At 42.4% G+C, this 14077-nt stretch overlaps 2 protein-coding genes across 6 annotated transcripts in view; both read left to right on the top strand.

Annotated features, from left to right (window-relative positions):
* HOOK3 (hook microtubule tethering protein 3) overlaps positions 1–5491 on the top strand; it is a 129041-nt gene extending 123550 nt beyond the window's left edge. For 3 of the 4 annotated variants that reach the window (XM_060136286.1, XM_060136288.1, XM_060136291.1), the window contains 2 exons: positions 3331–3623; positions 4809–5061. In XM_060136286.1, coding sequence (XP_059992269.1) covers positions 3331–3394 — 64 coding nt within the window. In that variant the 3' untranslated portion in view covers positions 3395–3623; positions 4809–5061. Of the gene's footprint in view, positions 1–3330; positions 3624–4808; positions 5062–5441 lie in introns of those variants that run through there. The other variant, XM_060136287.1, reaches the window with a different exon arrangement.
* Positions 5492–6610: 1119 nt separating this feature from the next.
* The window catches only part of FNTA (farnesyltransferase, CAAX box, alpha), a 30266-nt gene continuing 22799 nt past the window's right edge, over positions 6611–14077 (top strand). For both annotated transcript variants that reach the window (XM_060136246.1, XM_060136244.1), the window contains exons 1-2: positions 6611–6816; positions 8802–8887. In XM_060136246.1, the coding sequence (XP_059992229.1) occupies positions 6641–6816; positions 8802–8887 (262 nt within the window). In that variant the 5' untranslated portion in view covers positions 6611–6640. The remainder of the gene's footprint in view (positions 6817–8801; positions 8888–14077) is intronic.

Below are 14077 nucleotides of genomic sequence, written 5' to 3'. Positions count from 1 at the left end.
TCCTCCATTCTGTCCTCCAGGTCAGTTATCCGTTCTTCTACCTCAGTTATTCTGCTTGTGATTCCTTCTAGTGTATTTTTCATTTCAGTTATTGTATTGTTCATCTCTGTTCATTTGTTCTTTGATTCTTCTAGGTCTTTGTTAAACATTTCTTGCATCTTCTCAATCTTTGCCTCCATGCTTTTTCCGAGGTCCTGGACCATCTTCACTATCATTATTCTGAATTCGTTTTCTGGAAGGTTGCCTATCTCCACTTCATTTAGTTGTTTTTCTGGGGTTTTATCTTGTTCCTTCATCTGGTACATAGCCCTCTGCCTTTTCATCTTGTCTATATTTCTGTGAATGTGGGTTTTTTTCCACAGGCTGTAGGATTGTAGTTCTTGCTTCTGCTGTCTGCCCTCTGGTGGATGTGGCTATCTAAGAGGCTAGTGCAAGTTTCCTGATGGGAGGGACTGGTGGTGGGTAGAGCCGGGTGTTGCTGTGATGGGAAGAGCTCAGTAAAACTTTAATCCACTGTGATGGGTGGGGCTGGGTTCCCTCCTGTTGGTTGTTTGGCCTGAGGCGACCCAGCACTGGAGGCTACCCAGCTCTTTGGTGGGGCTAATGTCAGACTCTGGGAGGGCTCACTCCAAGGAGTACTTCCCAGAATTTCTCCTGTCAGTGTCCTTGTCCTCATGGTGAGACACAGCCACCACCCCACCCCACCCGCCTCTGCAGGAGACCCTCCAACACCAGCAGGTAGGTCTGGTTCAGTCTCCTATGGGGTCACTGCTCCTTCCCCTGGGTCTTGATGTTCACACTACTTTGTGTGTGCCCTCCAAGAGTGGAGTCTCTCTTTCTCCCAGTCCTGTCAAAGTCCTCTAGTCAAATCCCACTAGCCTTCAAATTCTGACTCTCTAGGAATTCCTCTTCCTGTTGCTGGACGCCGAGGTTTGGAAGTCTGACGAGAGGCTCAGAACCTTCACGCCAGTGGGTGGACTTCTGTGGTATAAGTGTGCTCCAGTTTGTGAGTCACCCACCCAGCAGTTATGGGATTTGATTTTATTGTGATTGCACCCCACCTACCATCTCATTGTGGCTTCTCCTTTGTCTTTGGATGTGGGGTATCTTTTTTGGTGAGTTCTAGTGTCTTCCTGTCGATGATTGTTCACCAGTTAGTTGTGATTCTGGTGCTCTCGCAGGAGGGAGTAAGCGCACATCTTTCTACTCCGCCATCTTGAACCGATCACTCCACTGCCTTGTGCCTCTGTCTTACTTATGACTGGGCTCCACTCAGCCACTGCTTTACTGTCTGTTATGACTGTCCTGACTCAGCTGGGCATAGCCTCAGGTGCTTCGTGGTGGTGGAGCCAAAAGACAATCACAGGCTCCTGGTTCTGGTTCTCGATTAACCAATCTTCATGTGCTTTCTCCCTTCCTGCCCTCCCCTCCTGTTTTCTCCCTCTCTGTCTAGCTCACACGTTTCTAGTACTAGCTCCTGGAGTGCAACCAGGGCTCTGAAAGTACCAACCTCCCTGATTGTAGCCAAGAGAGAAAATGTTGAAGCTTAAAGAGCATTGGGGGAAGTTGAAAGCTCAAGCGTTTAACACAATTCCCAGGCACCTAATCATTATCAAACTTATGGGTAAACTCTGGAAGAGTGCAGTCAAACTGAGAGCATCATGTAGCTAGTGACAGCCCTACCAATGAAAAGCTCATATCAATAATTCCCAAGAAGTCAAAAACAGATGATGAATGGTACACATGAATGAGATAAATTTTGTGATAGGTAAAATATACCTCAATAAAAAACTGATGAACAATTTGCACTACAACTTATATCACTTGTTAAGTAGTTTTATTTACACACACATTGTGATGTAGTTTATTTGTATAATAAATGGTAATTTTAAAAAAATTGTTCATTGATTGGTTGATTTCTGTATTTAGCACAACATACTGATTGCTGATCAACCCTGCCTACACTCTCCCACTAGCACTGTGGCATCTTAACTTTCCCCAGAAACCCTGATGACATAGCAGCAGTCTGTACTCTGGACTCATTGAGCCGTCGTTTTCAACCTGGGCTGCACCTTAGAATTATGGGGGGAGCTTTTAAAGTATGCTGATGCCAAGCCCTCACCCTCAGCCAATGAAATTAGAATCCCTGAGGCTGGGGCTCAGTCACTGGAGTTTCATTAAAACTGTCCACGTGATTCTAAGATGCAGCCAGGGTTAAGAAATACTGGACAGAGGAAGGCACCCTTTGAAACTGGGGAGGCAGGCATGGGTTTCATGAGTGTCCATTTCCTAACTGTCACCCTTCTCCATGTTCTGTAACAAGTGCGTCAGGCCTGGCTCAGGTTCTCACTTGTAAAGTGGAGAATCAACAATTGCCCTGCTTCTCCATAGGGTTTTTTTGGTCTCAAATGAGACAGCATTTGTGTGTCCTTATGGATATTCGTCCAGATCCCATCTGTCCCTCGTCTGGGGTGATGACTTTCTTCTACCCTGTCTTACAGTTTCCCTTCTCTGGCTTTCATTTTTCTGATCGTATTTTCACCAAGCGTCTGTAGACTGCTTCTGATATCCTCAGGGATTGGTAAGAAGGCAGGAGTGTTGGTGCACAATTCAAAGCACATCGCAAGGATCTAGAAGACAATGACAGGTTTAGAACATCCATGTGCTGACAGGTATCCAGCTGTTTTGAAAGAGGATCAGCCAGTCTTTTTTTTACTCAGATTTTATTCTTATTTGTACTGGTTTGATGGGAGAGCTAATGGTGTAGGGTACCTATCTTGAAATAGTGGCAGCAGTCATTGATTTTCCTTTCCTATAACTGACAACTTTAAAGAATACGTTCTGGGACTTCCCTGGTGGTGCAGTGGTTAAGAATCCGCCCACCAATGCAGGGGACACGGGTTCGAGCCCTGGTCCAGGAGGTCCCACATGCCACAGAGCAACCAAGCCTGTGTGCCACAACTTCTGAGCCTGCACACTAGAGCCCGCAAGCCACAACTACTGAGCCCACGTGCCATAACTACTGAAGCCCGTGTGCCTAGAGCCCGTGTTCCCTAACAAGCCACCGCAATGAGAGGCCCGCGCACTGCAACAAAGTCCCAACGCAGCCAGAAATAAATAATAAATAAGTAAATTTATTTTTTAAAAAAGAATATGTTCTGTGATTTATTAGAGTTTGGAGGAGTTATTAGGTTATTGCGGTTTGGAGAGATACATATCAAAGGATCAGGAAGGACAGAGAAGCTGTATTGTAGCCCAGAAAGATCTATATCCATTCAATACTAAAATTTGCCAAATAAATATGACTCTGTTTTTTTTTTTCTTTTAAAGCCACCAGAAATATATGCATGGATGTAAATCCATAGGGAAAGAACACAGTGAACAACTGAACTAAATCAGGATTGGATGGTCAAAGGGAGTTTTGTCTACTCTGATCAAAAGGAACTGTCACCTTGGAGTCATTCTTAACTATTTTTGGGTCTTGCATCCTCCATCCAGTTAAGCTGTCAGCAAATCCTATCAGATTAACCTTCAAAGAACATCCAGAATCCATACACTGCTCATCACCTCCAACTGAACTGATACAGTCCATTGTTTTCTAAAATTGTTGACCACGACCTACGGTAAGAAATACATTTTACAACATGACCCATTACACCTGAACATATATAAGTTTAAAAAAACTTCACCAGGGTTTCCCTGGTGGCGCAGTGGTTGAGAGTCTGCCTGCCGATGCAGGGGACACGGGTTCGTGCCCCGGTCTGGAAAGATCCCACATGCCGCAGAGTGGCTGGGCCCGTGAGCCGTGGCCGCTGAGCCTGCATGTCCGGAGCCTGTGCTCCGCAACGGGAGAGGCCACAACAGTGAGAGGCCCGCGTACTGCAAAAAAAAAAAAAAAAAAACTTCACCAAAAATTACTTTCTTCTTCTAAATGCACTGTGCACTATTTTCTATTCCACTGTATTTCAGTTTTTGAAATACTCATTAAACACGCCAAAAAATGCTGGTCATGGAATCAGATACTAAGATGGAACTTGGGACCAACACCCGTGTGGTCAAACTGCAAGGCCTGTGAGGTCTCAGCCTCCCAGGTGGAAGCCGTGTGGCACCTGTCAGTGATCCCCGTCAGGCTGCGATGGCTGGGCCCTCATACCTAAGAGGCCCTCTGTCTCTTAGCAGTCCATTGTGGGCTGTCCTCAGGCCACGCAGGAGGCTGGCTGCTGACTGCACTCCCCAAAGCTGGGCAGCAAGTTCCTCCTTGGAGGAGGACTGGTGGGTCACCTTGTCCACCATAGGACCCACTAAAATGACTTTATGATCGATCAGTGAATTGTGAAGCATAATTTAAACACTTTGACCTTTTGCCCGGACTGCTACAATAGCTTTACACTCATCTGTTTCCATTCTTGCCTTTCTACTTTGTGTATTTCACACATGGTAGCCAAAATAATCCTTTAAAAATGTAAATCACATGTCCCTCCTTTACTCAAAACCTTCCACTAATTTCCACTTAAAATCAAATCCCACAAATGTTAATTAGCACATTAAAAGATGCTCAACATCACTAATCATTAGGGAAATGCAAAGTGAAGATACCAGTTCACATTCATTCAGATGGTTATCAAAACAAAACCAGGAAACAAGCATTGGTGAGTATGGGAAGAAACTGGAACCCTTGCACAGATGCTGTGGAAAATAGTTCCCAAAAACCTAAACATAGAATTACCGTATGTCAAGCAATCCCACACTGGGTAAATACCCAAAAGTGAAAGCGGGGTCTCTAACAGGTATTTCATTATTCTCAACAGCCAAAAGGTGAAAGCAACCCAAATGTTCATTATCAAATGATTGGATAAACAAAATGTGGCCTATACATACAATGGAATATTATTCAGCCTTTAAAAAGGAAATTCTGACACGTGTTACAACGTGGATGAACCTGGAGGACATTATGCAAACTGAAATAAGCCAGACACCAAAGGACAAATACTGTATGATTCTACTTCCATGAGGACCTAGAATAGTCATACTCACGGAGACAGAATGTAGAATAGTGGTTACAAGGGGCCGGGGCGGGATTGGGTGGGGAATGGGGAGTGTTTTATGTGGACAGAGTTTCAGTTGGGAAGATGATAAAGGTCTGGAGATGGATGGTGGCCATGGCTGCACATCAATGTGAATGTACTTAACATCACCAAACTATATACTTAAAAATGATTAAAAAGATAAGTTTCATGTTATGACTATTTTTTACCACAATAAAAATAATAATAAAAATCCAAATCCTTACCATGATCCTTGGCTGCTTCTTCAATCTTATCACCCTCCAGTTCCTTCCCTTCACTCACAGGCCTTCAGCCCTGCTGGCATCCTTGCCGAACCAAGATCGCACCAAGCACGCACTTCCTGTTCTCTGACTGGTATGCTTTTTCCTCTCACAGGTCTCTGCTCAAACAGCCCCTGAAAAGCCTTCCTGAAAATCTACTGCTGAAGGTGAAAAATAATTTTCCTTCCACCCTTCTGAGTTCTTGGTTGAAACCCCAGTAATAAAAGACAGATTAACAAGAGAAAAACAAAAAGAGGTTTATTAACATGTATACGTCGTGTATACCTAGAGAAAATAGAAAAATACGTAGAGATACCCAGAGAAAAATTAGCAACTCCCTGAGATGGCTTAGAACTCAGGCTTAAATACCACCTTAATAAGGAAAGGGGATGGGAGATGAAGGCCTCTTGGGGGAGAGTAAAAGGTTTTTAGGAACGATGAACGGGCCCTTAGAAGAACAGGTTGGGGATGTGACAATTTGACAAAACTTGTCAGGGTGTGGCATCCACTTCCACTCTTGAAACTCCCAGGGAGGGAACTTAACGGCAATTGAGTTCCTTTTGGAGGGTCTGTCTTTAGAAATGTAAGGGAGTTCGGAGAAGCTTCTCCCCACATTTACTGTTTTTCAAGTGCCAACAGCTCAAAATAACCAAAACACCAAAGCAGCATCTGTGGAGTGGCATGTCCTGTACTCCTACATACATATTTTGGGGCGTATTCTGCTATCCTCCCCTAGAATGCAAAGCCCGTGACTGCAGAGCTTATTTTGTGCCATGAGCAAGCCCGGCATATACTAGGTAGTCAGTGTTAAATGTTTACCTTTCCTATAATGTATACCCATATTCCTTGCATAATTAGAACTTTAATTTCAAAAGACTAAAATCCTGGATTACTGAAATTCTGCGGTATAAACTCAGCATCCAAAAGAAAAAAAAAAAAAATGTGTGCAAGGAGCGTAAATGCCCTTGGATGGCTAACGCGGAGCACGGGCGCGAGCTGCTTATCCAGGGCTCCCAAGCTTCTCCCGCCGACACTAACAACTAACAACACTAGTACGTTCCGAAGCACCAGCTACAAGCGTTCGGACAGGCCTGCGGACAGGACGAGTGGGAAATCTGGTGCCCCAGGTGGCGTGATGCAGCCCGAAGTGCAGAACCGCGCCCAACAGGGACGGCCAGGCCAGGGTGCAGGCGCGGGCGCTGGGCACTCCGGCCCGCGTCTCTATGGTAGGAGCGGAAAAACCGGAAGTAGCCGTGAGAGGGGCGGGGCAGGGGCGGGGCCTCCGGCACCTCCTCCGCTGGGAGCCGAGGAGAGATGGCGGCCGCCGACGGCGTTGGGGAGGCTGCGCAGGGCGGGGAGCCAGGTCAGCCGGAGCCGCCGCCGCCCCAGCCGCATCCCCCTCCGCCCCAGCTGCCGCAAGAAGAGGCGGCGGCGTCCCCTATGGACGACGGGTTCCTGAGCCTGGACTCGCCCACCTATGTCCTGTACAGGTAACGCCCACGGCATGGTCGCGGGGCGGGAGGCCCTCCCCCGCGCGCGGCGCTGCACGGGGCGCGGCTGCGGCAGAAGCTAGCGCGTCCTCGCCGTCCGGCGGCCGGGAGCGGCGGGGTGGGGCCCGCGCTGTCACCGTTCTGGGCGGTGGAGGTTCCGGAACCCACAGCGCTGGCCTGCTGTAGTCCGAATGCCAAAGGGCTTGGGTGCAGTCGGACCGCAAAGAAGGTCCAGATTGGCTCGCTTTAGAAACGGGGCTTCCCGTGGTTTGTTCTGCGGAAACGGAGAGAGCTAGCGTAAGATCTTTAGGGACCGGGACGTTTTCATTCAGTGTTTCTAGCGCCCAGCGTCAGCCAGGCACCGAGTTAGGCTGTAAGGATGAGACTATGAGAATTCAACTCCGTTACGCATCTCCTCGTCGCCTCGTGCTTAGTGCAAGCCATGTGCAGTGTCGGGTACTGCTGTAACTTTCTCACCTTTCCTCTCCATCTTTGCCACCACCCAGTCCCGTCCCCGTTAGTTCTTTGCTTTCTATTGGTCATGCTGGTTCCCCGGCTGCATTTTGAACCTGCAGAGACGACTGAGAAGTCCTTACTTTTCTCATGTCTTATTTTTTCTTCTGTAGTTCTAGGTAAACCCATTAGATGACTGATTTGCGTAGGTTGTTTATGAATTGAGTGAAAGCCACTATGCACATTTCGTTCTTGGAGTTTACAGTGTTAGTGATTTCAGTTGGTTGAGGTGGCCCCATAGCCCTCAGACCTCCTCTCTGAACTGTGAAATACTCGGGTTCTTCCCTTGACTGTGTCCTATTTCCCTGTGCCTAAAGGACAGCGGTACCATTCTCATGCCACTCCCCATATAGGTCTCACACCTCGGGTAATTGTTTCCCCTGGATTTCTCCTTGTATAATGGGCACAATTTTAGGATTTGTCTAGATACCACAGAATTTTTGCTGTCAATAGCTGATGAGTACAGAGAACTGAAAAATGGGTAATAGGAAAAGAATGTAAGTAAAAGAGTGGTTAACGAAAATTTGGTCACACTGAGCAGTTTACACAGCAGTGTCTATAGGCACCCAGTGTTGCCACTGTAACTTATTTTAGCATCGATAATGAGAAGTAGTATTCATTGAATACTTACTATATGCATTTATTATATGCTACATTTATAACATATAGCATATATATTTAAGCATACAGTAATACTATATAGTACATTTAGTGTATTTCCTGTATAATATTGTGTATGCTAACTGTGTGTGTTAGGGTATATATAGTATAATAGTGTATATATAGTATAATACTATGTATTATATGTTTACTATTATGCATATTTTAAGAGCTTAACATATTATCTCACTTAAACCTCCAAGTAGCCTTCTAAGGTTGGTTGGTAATAGTATCATCTCCATTTTATAAATGAAGAAATTGAGGCCCAGAGAGGTTAAGTAACTTCCTCAGGGTCACACAGCTAGTTAAGTGGTAGAGCCAGTGGTCCACAGATTCCAGACTCTACTGACACCTGGACCACCTCTCAGTGTACAAAAATGATAGTGATTACTTTTACTTTTAAATATCACTTTCTAGTTATTCAGAGTATTCAAATAAAAAACTGTTATTCGAATTTTTTTAAACTGTTGACTGATTCCAAAGAGCCTTATTAGACCAATGAATTAGATTGATTTCTAATTTAAAACTATTGTGTACTTGCTACAAAAACCTGCTTTTGCATTTATGTAAAAACTTTAAATTTGAAAACTATTGACTTATTAACTTTAATTGGAAAATTATTCATTTTATTTTTCTTTTACTTAAAAGTTTAATATGTAAAACAAAGTGGCAACACTTGGTCTTGAAGAATCCAACCATGGTTACATTATTTGTAAGTTAAAGTGTAATTGTTGCCTTTTTAAAAAAACATCAGATTTCTTCTTTTCCTTACACGCTTGAATATAATCACTGAAAAATATATGTATTTTCAGGGACAGAGCAGAATGGGCTGATATAGATCCAGTGCCGCAGAATGATGGCCCCAATCCAGTGGTCCAGATCATTTATAGTGAAAAATGTAAGTTTATTTTTTATTAGGGAAAGGTCTGTAAGTCAAACTTAGTAGCAAAGTTGAAATTCACAACTATGTGACTAGATAGATGACAGATTTTTGTCTAATAAAGATCTAAGTGACTTAAGCTAATCTTGTGGGGTTTTGTAATTTATTTTCATGATTAAAAGTTTTATTTTGTCCAAAGAGTGGACATGTTTTAAGTTTAAATAATGAATGTTACATTATAATACATAGTAACCACTGTGTGATTGTGCTTTTCATTTAGTGTTTAATCTGCACATGAGATACAACAGAAATGATTTACTGTTCTATTAGAATAAACTTTGGTTGTTGAAACATGAGCATTTTGAAATATATTTTAGCTGTGAAATGTTAGGCTCAGCTGGAATATATTACTGATAGTGAGTGGATTATTTTCTTTGACAAAGTATTCTTTCATAATGAATGTGAAATGCTTTGTAAATTGAAGGCCATGCAAATGTTAATTGTTAGTTGTTCTTCTAGGAAAGGGTAAACAAAATGGAATGCAAGTTTTGTAGTTTTATGTATATATTTCTTTCAGTTAAGGCTCTGTTATCCAAGATCATTCCTCTTTTACAAAAAGCGATTATTATTTTTTCTGATTATGAGATAATGTCAAGAATGTAAAGAAAGAATAATGGTGTGAGGGTTTGCCTTATCAAATAGGAAAGTGTACTATTAAATTTAATAATTAACATGTGGAACTGGTGCAGAAATAAATAGATTAATAAAGAAACTAAAAATAGGTCATCAGTATAGGTGGGACCTCAATATTTGATAAAAAGGACATTACATATCTGTATGAAAAAGATGGATTAATCACGTAATGGTTTTGTAACAGTTGTCTGTGGATTTGAATATAAACAGAATTGTATCCCTATCTCATATCTTACATGAAAATAAATTACAGATGAATTAAAGTCCTAAAGCAAAACTGTAAACATACTAAAGCAAATAGAATAATCTTTCATTCTTAGGGTAAAGAAGGAATTATTAGGCAAGATGTAAAACTCCGAATTGATTGAGGAAAAGATCAGAAGGTATAACTGCATGAACCTGCAAAACTTCCAAACTGGTGAGAGATATTATATATGAAGAGATAATTCACTAGAAGAAATAGAAATATCTATGAAGAGATGTTAACCTCACTAGTGATCTGAGAAATGAAAACCACAACTTTTCCAGATTCATAAGGTACCTTTTGAAAACTGACACAGTCATTCATTTCTCTTTCAGTTAAAAATAATAAAACCTTTTTTTTCAGGGTAAAAAAAAAAAAATCAACATTTTTAATTCTTAAATATATCATTAGGGGCTTCCCTGGTGGCGCAGTGGTTGGGAGTCTGCCTGCCGATGCAGGGGACACGGGTTCTTGCCCCGGTCCGGGAAGATCCCACATGTTGCGGAGCGGCTGGGCCGGTGAGCCGTGGCTGCTGAGCCTGCGCATCCGGAGCCTGTGCTCCGCAACAGGAGAGGCTGCAACACTGAGAGGCCCGCGTACTAAATAAATAGATAAATAGATAAATAGATAAATAAATAGATAAATAAATAAATCCAACCACAAAGGAAAAGAGAGAAATAATGACCCATTGATCAAATATTGATAAATGATTATATCAGAATTTTAAATTTGTGCAATAGAAGACACCATGAATAAGTTAAAAAGCAAACAGCAGTGTAGGAGAAGATATATAAACAGGATCGATATTCAGAACCTTATAAGGAATTCCTACGAAAGGTTAAAGAAACAGGGAAACTAATCAAAAAATAGACAAAGGGTATGAACTTGTAGTTCATAGAAGAAGAAATTTCGTTAGCCATTAAATGGGACAATCCATTATCATTAGGAATGAAAGATAATTTTAAACTGTTTTATGATATCAGATATTGAGACATATGAACAGATCCATGCTTTTCAGATGGTAGTTTTCATATGTTTAGCCATTTTAGAAAGCACTATTGCGTGTATATTTAGTAAAACTAGAAAATGCTCATATCTTACAACCTTGAAATGCTGCTTCGCATGATACATTCTGGGTTCACTCTGGCTTATGGCATCAGAAGACATGTACTAGGAGGCTGAGAGCACAGACTTCAGAGCCAGACCACCTAGTTCAGATTCTAACTGCACCACTTTACTGACTCTGCAACCTTGGACAAGTTATTTAACCTCTCATTATCTCTGTCTTCTTCTGTGTAAAATGAGGACGATAGTAGTAACTACTTTATAGAGTGAGTGAGGTATACACATGAAATAAGAGAACAGTGGCTGACTCATAGTAAGCACTGTGTGTGATAGCTGTTACAATTCACAGCATTTTTTGGAAGAACAAAATATTGGAAACCAGCTATATATCTGTGTTTTGGAGAATAGATAAATGTATCGTTGTCATACAGCTGTGTGCTACATAACCAATAAGAGGATCTAGAGCTGTTATAATAGGGACAGATCGCAGAAACAGTGTTGAGTGAAAAAAGGCACATAAGTTTTAGACACTTTGAGTATGACAGTATATTAAATTTGTAATTTTTAATTAACAGACTTTTAATATCAAAAAAATCTAATGAATATAAAATTCTATTTATATAATCCCAAATTTATTTATGACCCTAAATTATATAGGGTCATATAGCCCTAAGACTGAGTATCCTAGTCCCACTTATAGAAATCTGTTCTGCAAAAAAATAGCATTGACATGTAAATTAGGCCAGGCCCACTGTATGGAAAAGTGAAACAAGAATGATGTAGATGTGTATACACAGGCATGGAAGAACATATCACTGAGGGGGAAATGCCAAAATGAAAAGCAGAATGAAAGTGTTATGCCAACTTCATTAAAAAACAAGAGCAAGATTACATTTATTTGCTTAGAAAAATGTCTGGAGAGACATATCAACTGGTAACAGCCATTACCAGTGATACAGATCCAGTGCACTGGGGAGTAGCACTGGATATGGGAGACTTCATGTACTTTTATATTGTTTGCAGTGTTTACAAAGAACATTTATTTCTTTCTTTTCTTTCTTTTCTTTTTTGAATACTCAAAATAGTTTTATATTAAACATTTACCAAATTTAAGTTGTGCTAACTTCTGATACATAGACATATGTATCTACGTAACTGTATATACATGTATACATAAATACATACATAATTCACATCTATGGTAATATTTTGAGCTTTACCTATGAAATTAATTTCAATTTGGGTCAAATATTTCATCTTTTGGAAGAAACCTAACTTGTTCATGAAAATCTTGAATCCATCTGAGGTAAGGAATAGAATTCCGGGTAGGACTGGGATATGGGAGTGGGGTGGTCAGACATGCCACTAGCCCATACAGGGTGCGTTGGCGAAAATTTGAAAAAGGAGCCACATCGTCTGGGCAGACACGGCCATGCACCAATAAACTCGGCTTGGTGAATGGGGTAGGATTTCAGCTCCCATTCCCTGCCTTAGCTGGATGCCTTGCACTGGGTGCAACCTGCATGTAGGTGGCAGTCCTAGAGGGATGGCTCAGTGGCGGTGCAAGCAGAAGATGGTCATCTGGCCAATGATCTGTACAGCTCCATTCCTCGCTGGACTGATTTAATTTGTCTGGAGGAGTTTGGTCGGGTAGGGATCTTTTCTTCTCACCACTTCTGATGATTTAGCTGAAGGACGAGATCTCCCCGATGAAAAAAGTCCATTTTTCAGGTTCAAGTGTGCAGATGGCTGTGCAGCCTCCAAGTGGGCTTTCATGGTTTAATCTTAGGAAATAGCCCAGTGTTGATTCTTGAGTCCTAAAAAAAATATGCTGTCGATCTGGTTGTAGATGAGCTTTGCAATTTCCCTTTTCTCTCAGCACCTCAGCTTGGCCGCCTCACGCCAGGGATCGTACGGAGGGGCTGCGTGAGGAGAGAGGAGCGGGCAGGGAGCCACTGGGCTGCGCCCCAGTCCCAGGCAGGCTGGCTGGGGGACCAGGGCCGTGCACGTCCCCACCCGGATGGCGCGGCCAAGCGGGCGCATGGTGTTCCGCGCCCTCCAGGCTGACTGCCGGAACATGTATTTCTTTTTAATTAAAAATATTTTGGAGGACTTCCCTGGTGGCGCAGTGGTTAAGAATCCACCTTGCTGGGCTTCCCTGGTGGCGCAGTGGTTGAGAGTCTGCCTGCTGATGCAGGGGACGGGGGTTCGTGCCCCGGTCCGGGAGGATCCCACATGCCGCGGAGCGGCTAGGCCCGTGAGCCATGGCCGCTGGGCCTGCGCGTCCGGAGTCTGTGCTCTGCAACGGGAGAGGACGCAACAGTGAGAGGCCTGCGTACCGCAAAAAAAAGAAAAAAAAAAAAAAGAATCCACCTTGCCAATGCAGGGGACATGGGTTCAAGCCCTGGTCTGGGAAGATCCCACATGCCACAGAGCAACTAAGCCCATGTGCCACAACTACTGAAGCCCACGCGCCTAGAGCCCGTGCTCCGCAACAGGAGAAGCCACCGCAGTGAGAAGTCTGCGCACCACAACGAAGAGTAGGCCCTGCTCGCCTCAACTAGAGAAAGCCCACACACCACAGCGGAGACCCAGTGCAGCCAAAAAAAAATATTTTTTAAAGTAACACATGCTCATTGAAGAAAAATTTGAAGATGTTAACATCAAAAGAAGAGTATAATCATCCAGAACTAACCACTGTTAACATTTGGTGTATAGCCTTCCACTCCTCGGAAAATATGTTTCCACAGAGTTAGGTTTATACTATGTATGTGTACACGTGTGAATATAAAATAATGTGTTTATACATTGTATATAGAGTTAACATGTTATAAGCATTTTGTTACACATTTTAAAGTATTTGGGAGCTTGGTTCTTAATGACCACATAATATTCCATAGTTATTTACCATTTATATTGTTTCTAAATTTTACTCCGGTATAAATTAAATTCAGCATTTTAAAGATAGTATTTAGGAGTAGATGACCTTTGTATGTTCAGAAAGAGCTATAATTATTCATGCTCTCCTCTGATAATTTCTTTTTTGGGGTTGTAGTCTAATGAAACTGTATACATACCCATGTGTGCTTGCATGCACACACATAAATACATGTGTGTATTGTATATTTAATTTTAAAAATTTTTTAATGAAAGGTCATTGGATGCTTAAAGTAGTGATTTTTATAAAACAAAATTGAAAACAACCA

This window comes from Lagenorhynchus albirostris, chromosome 21 (genome assembly GCF_949774975.1).
Source record: "Lagenorhynchus albirostris chromosome 21, mLagAlb1.1, whole genome shotgun sequence".
Lineage (NCBI taxonomy): Eukaryota > Metazoa > Chordata > Mammalia > Artiodactyla > Delphinidae > Lagenorhynchus > Lagenorhynchus albirostris.
This window is presented reverse-complemented; position numbering and strand designations above follow the sequence as displayed.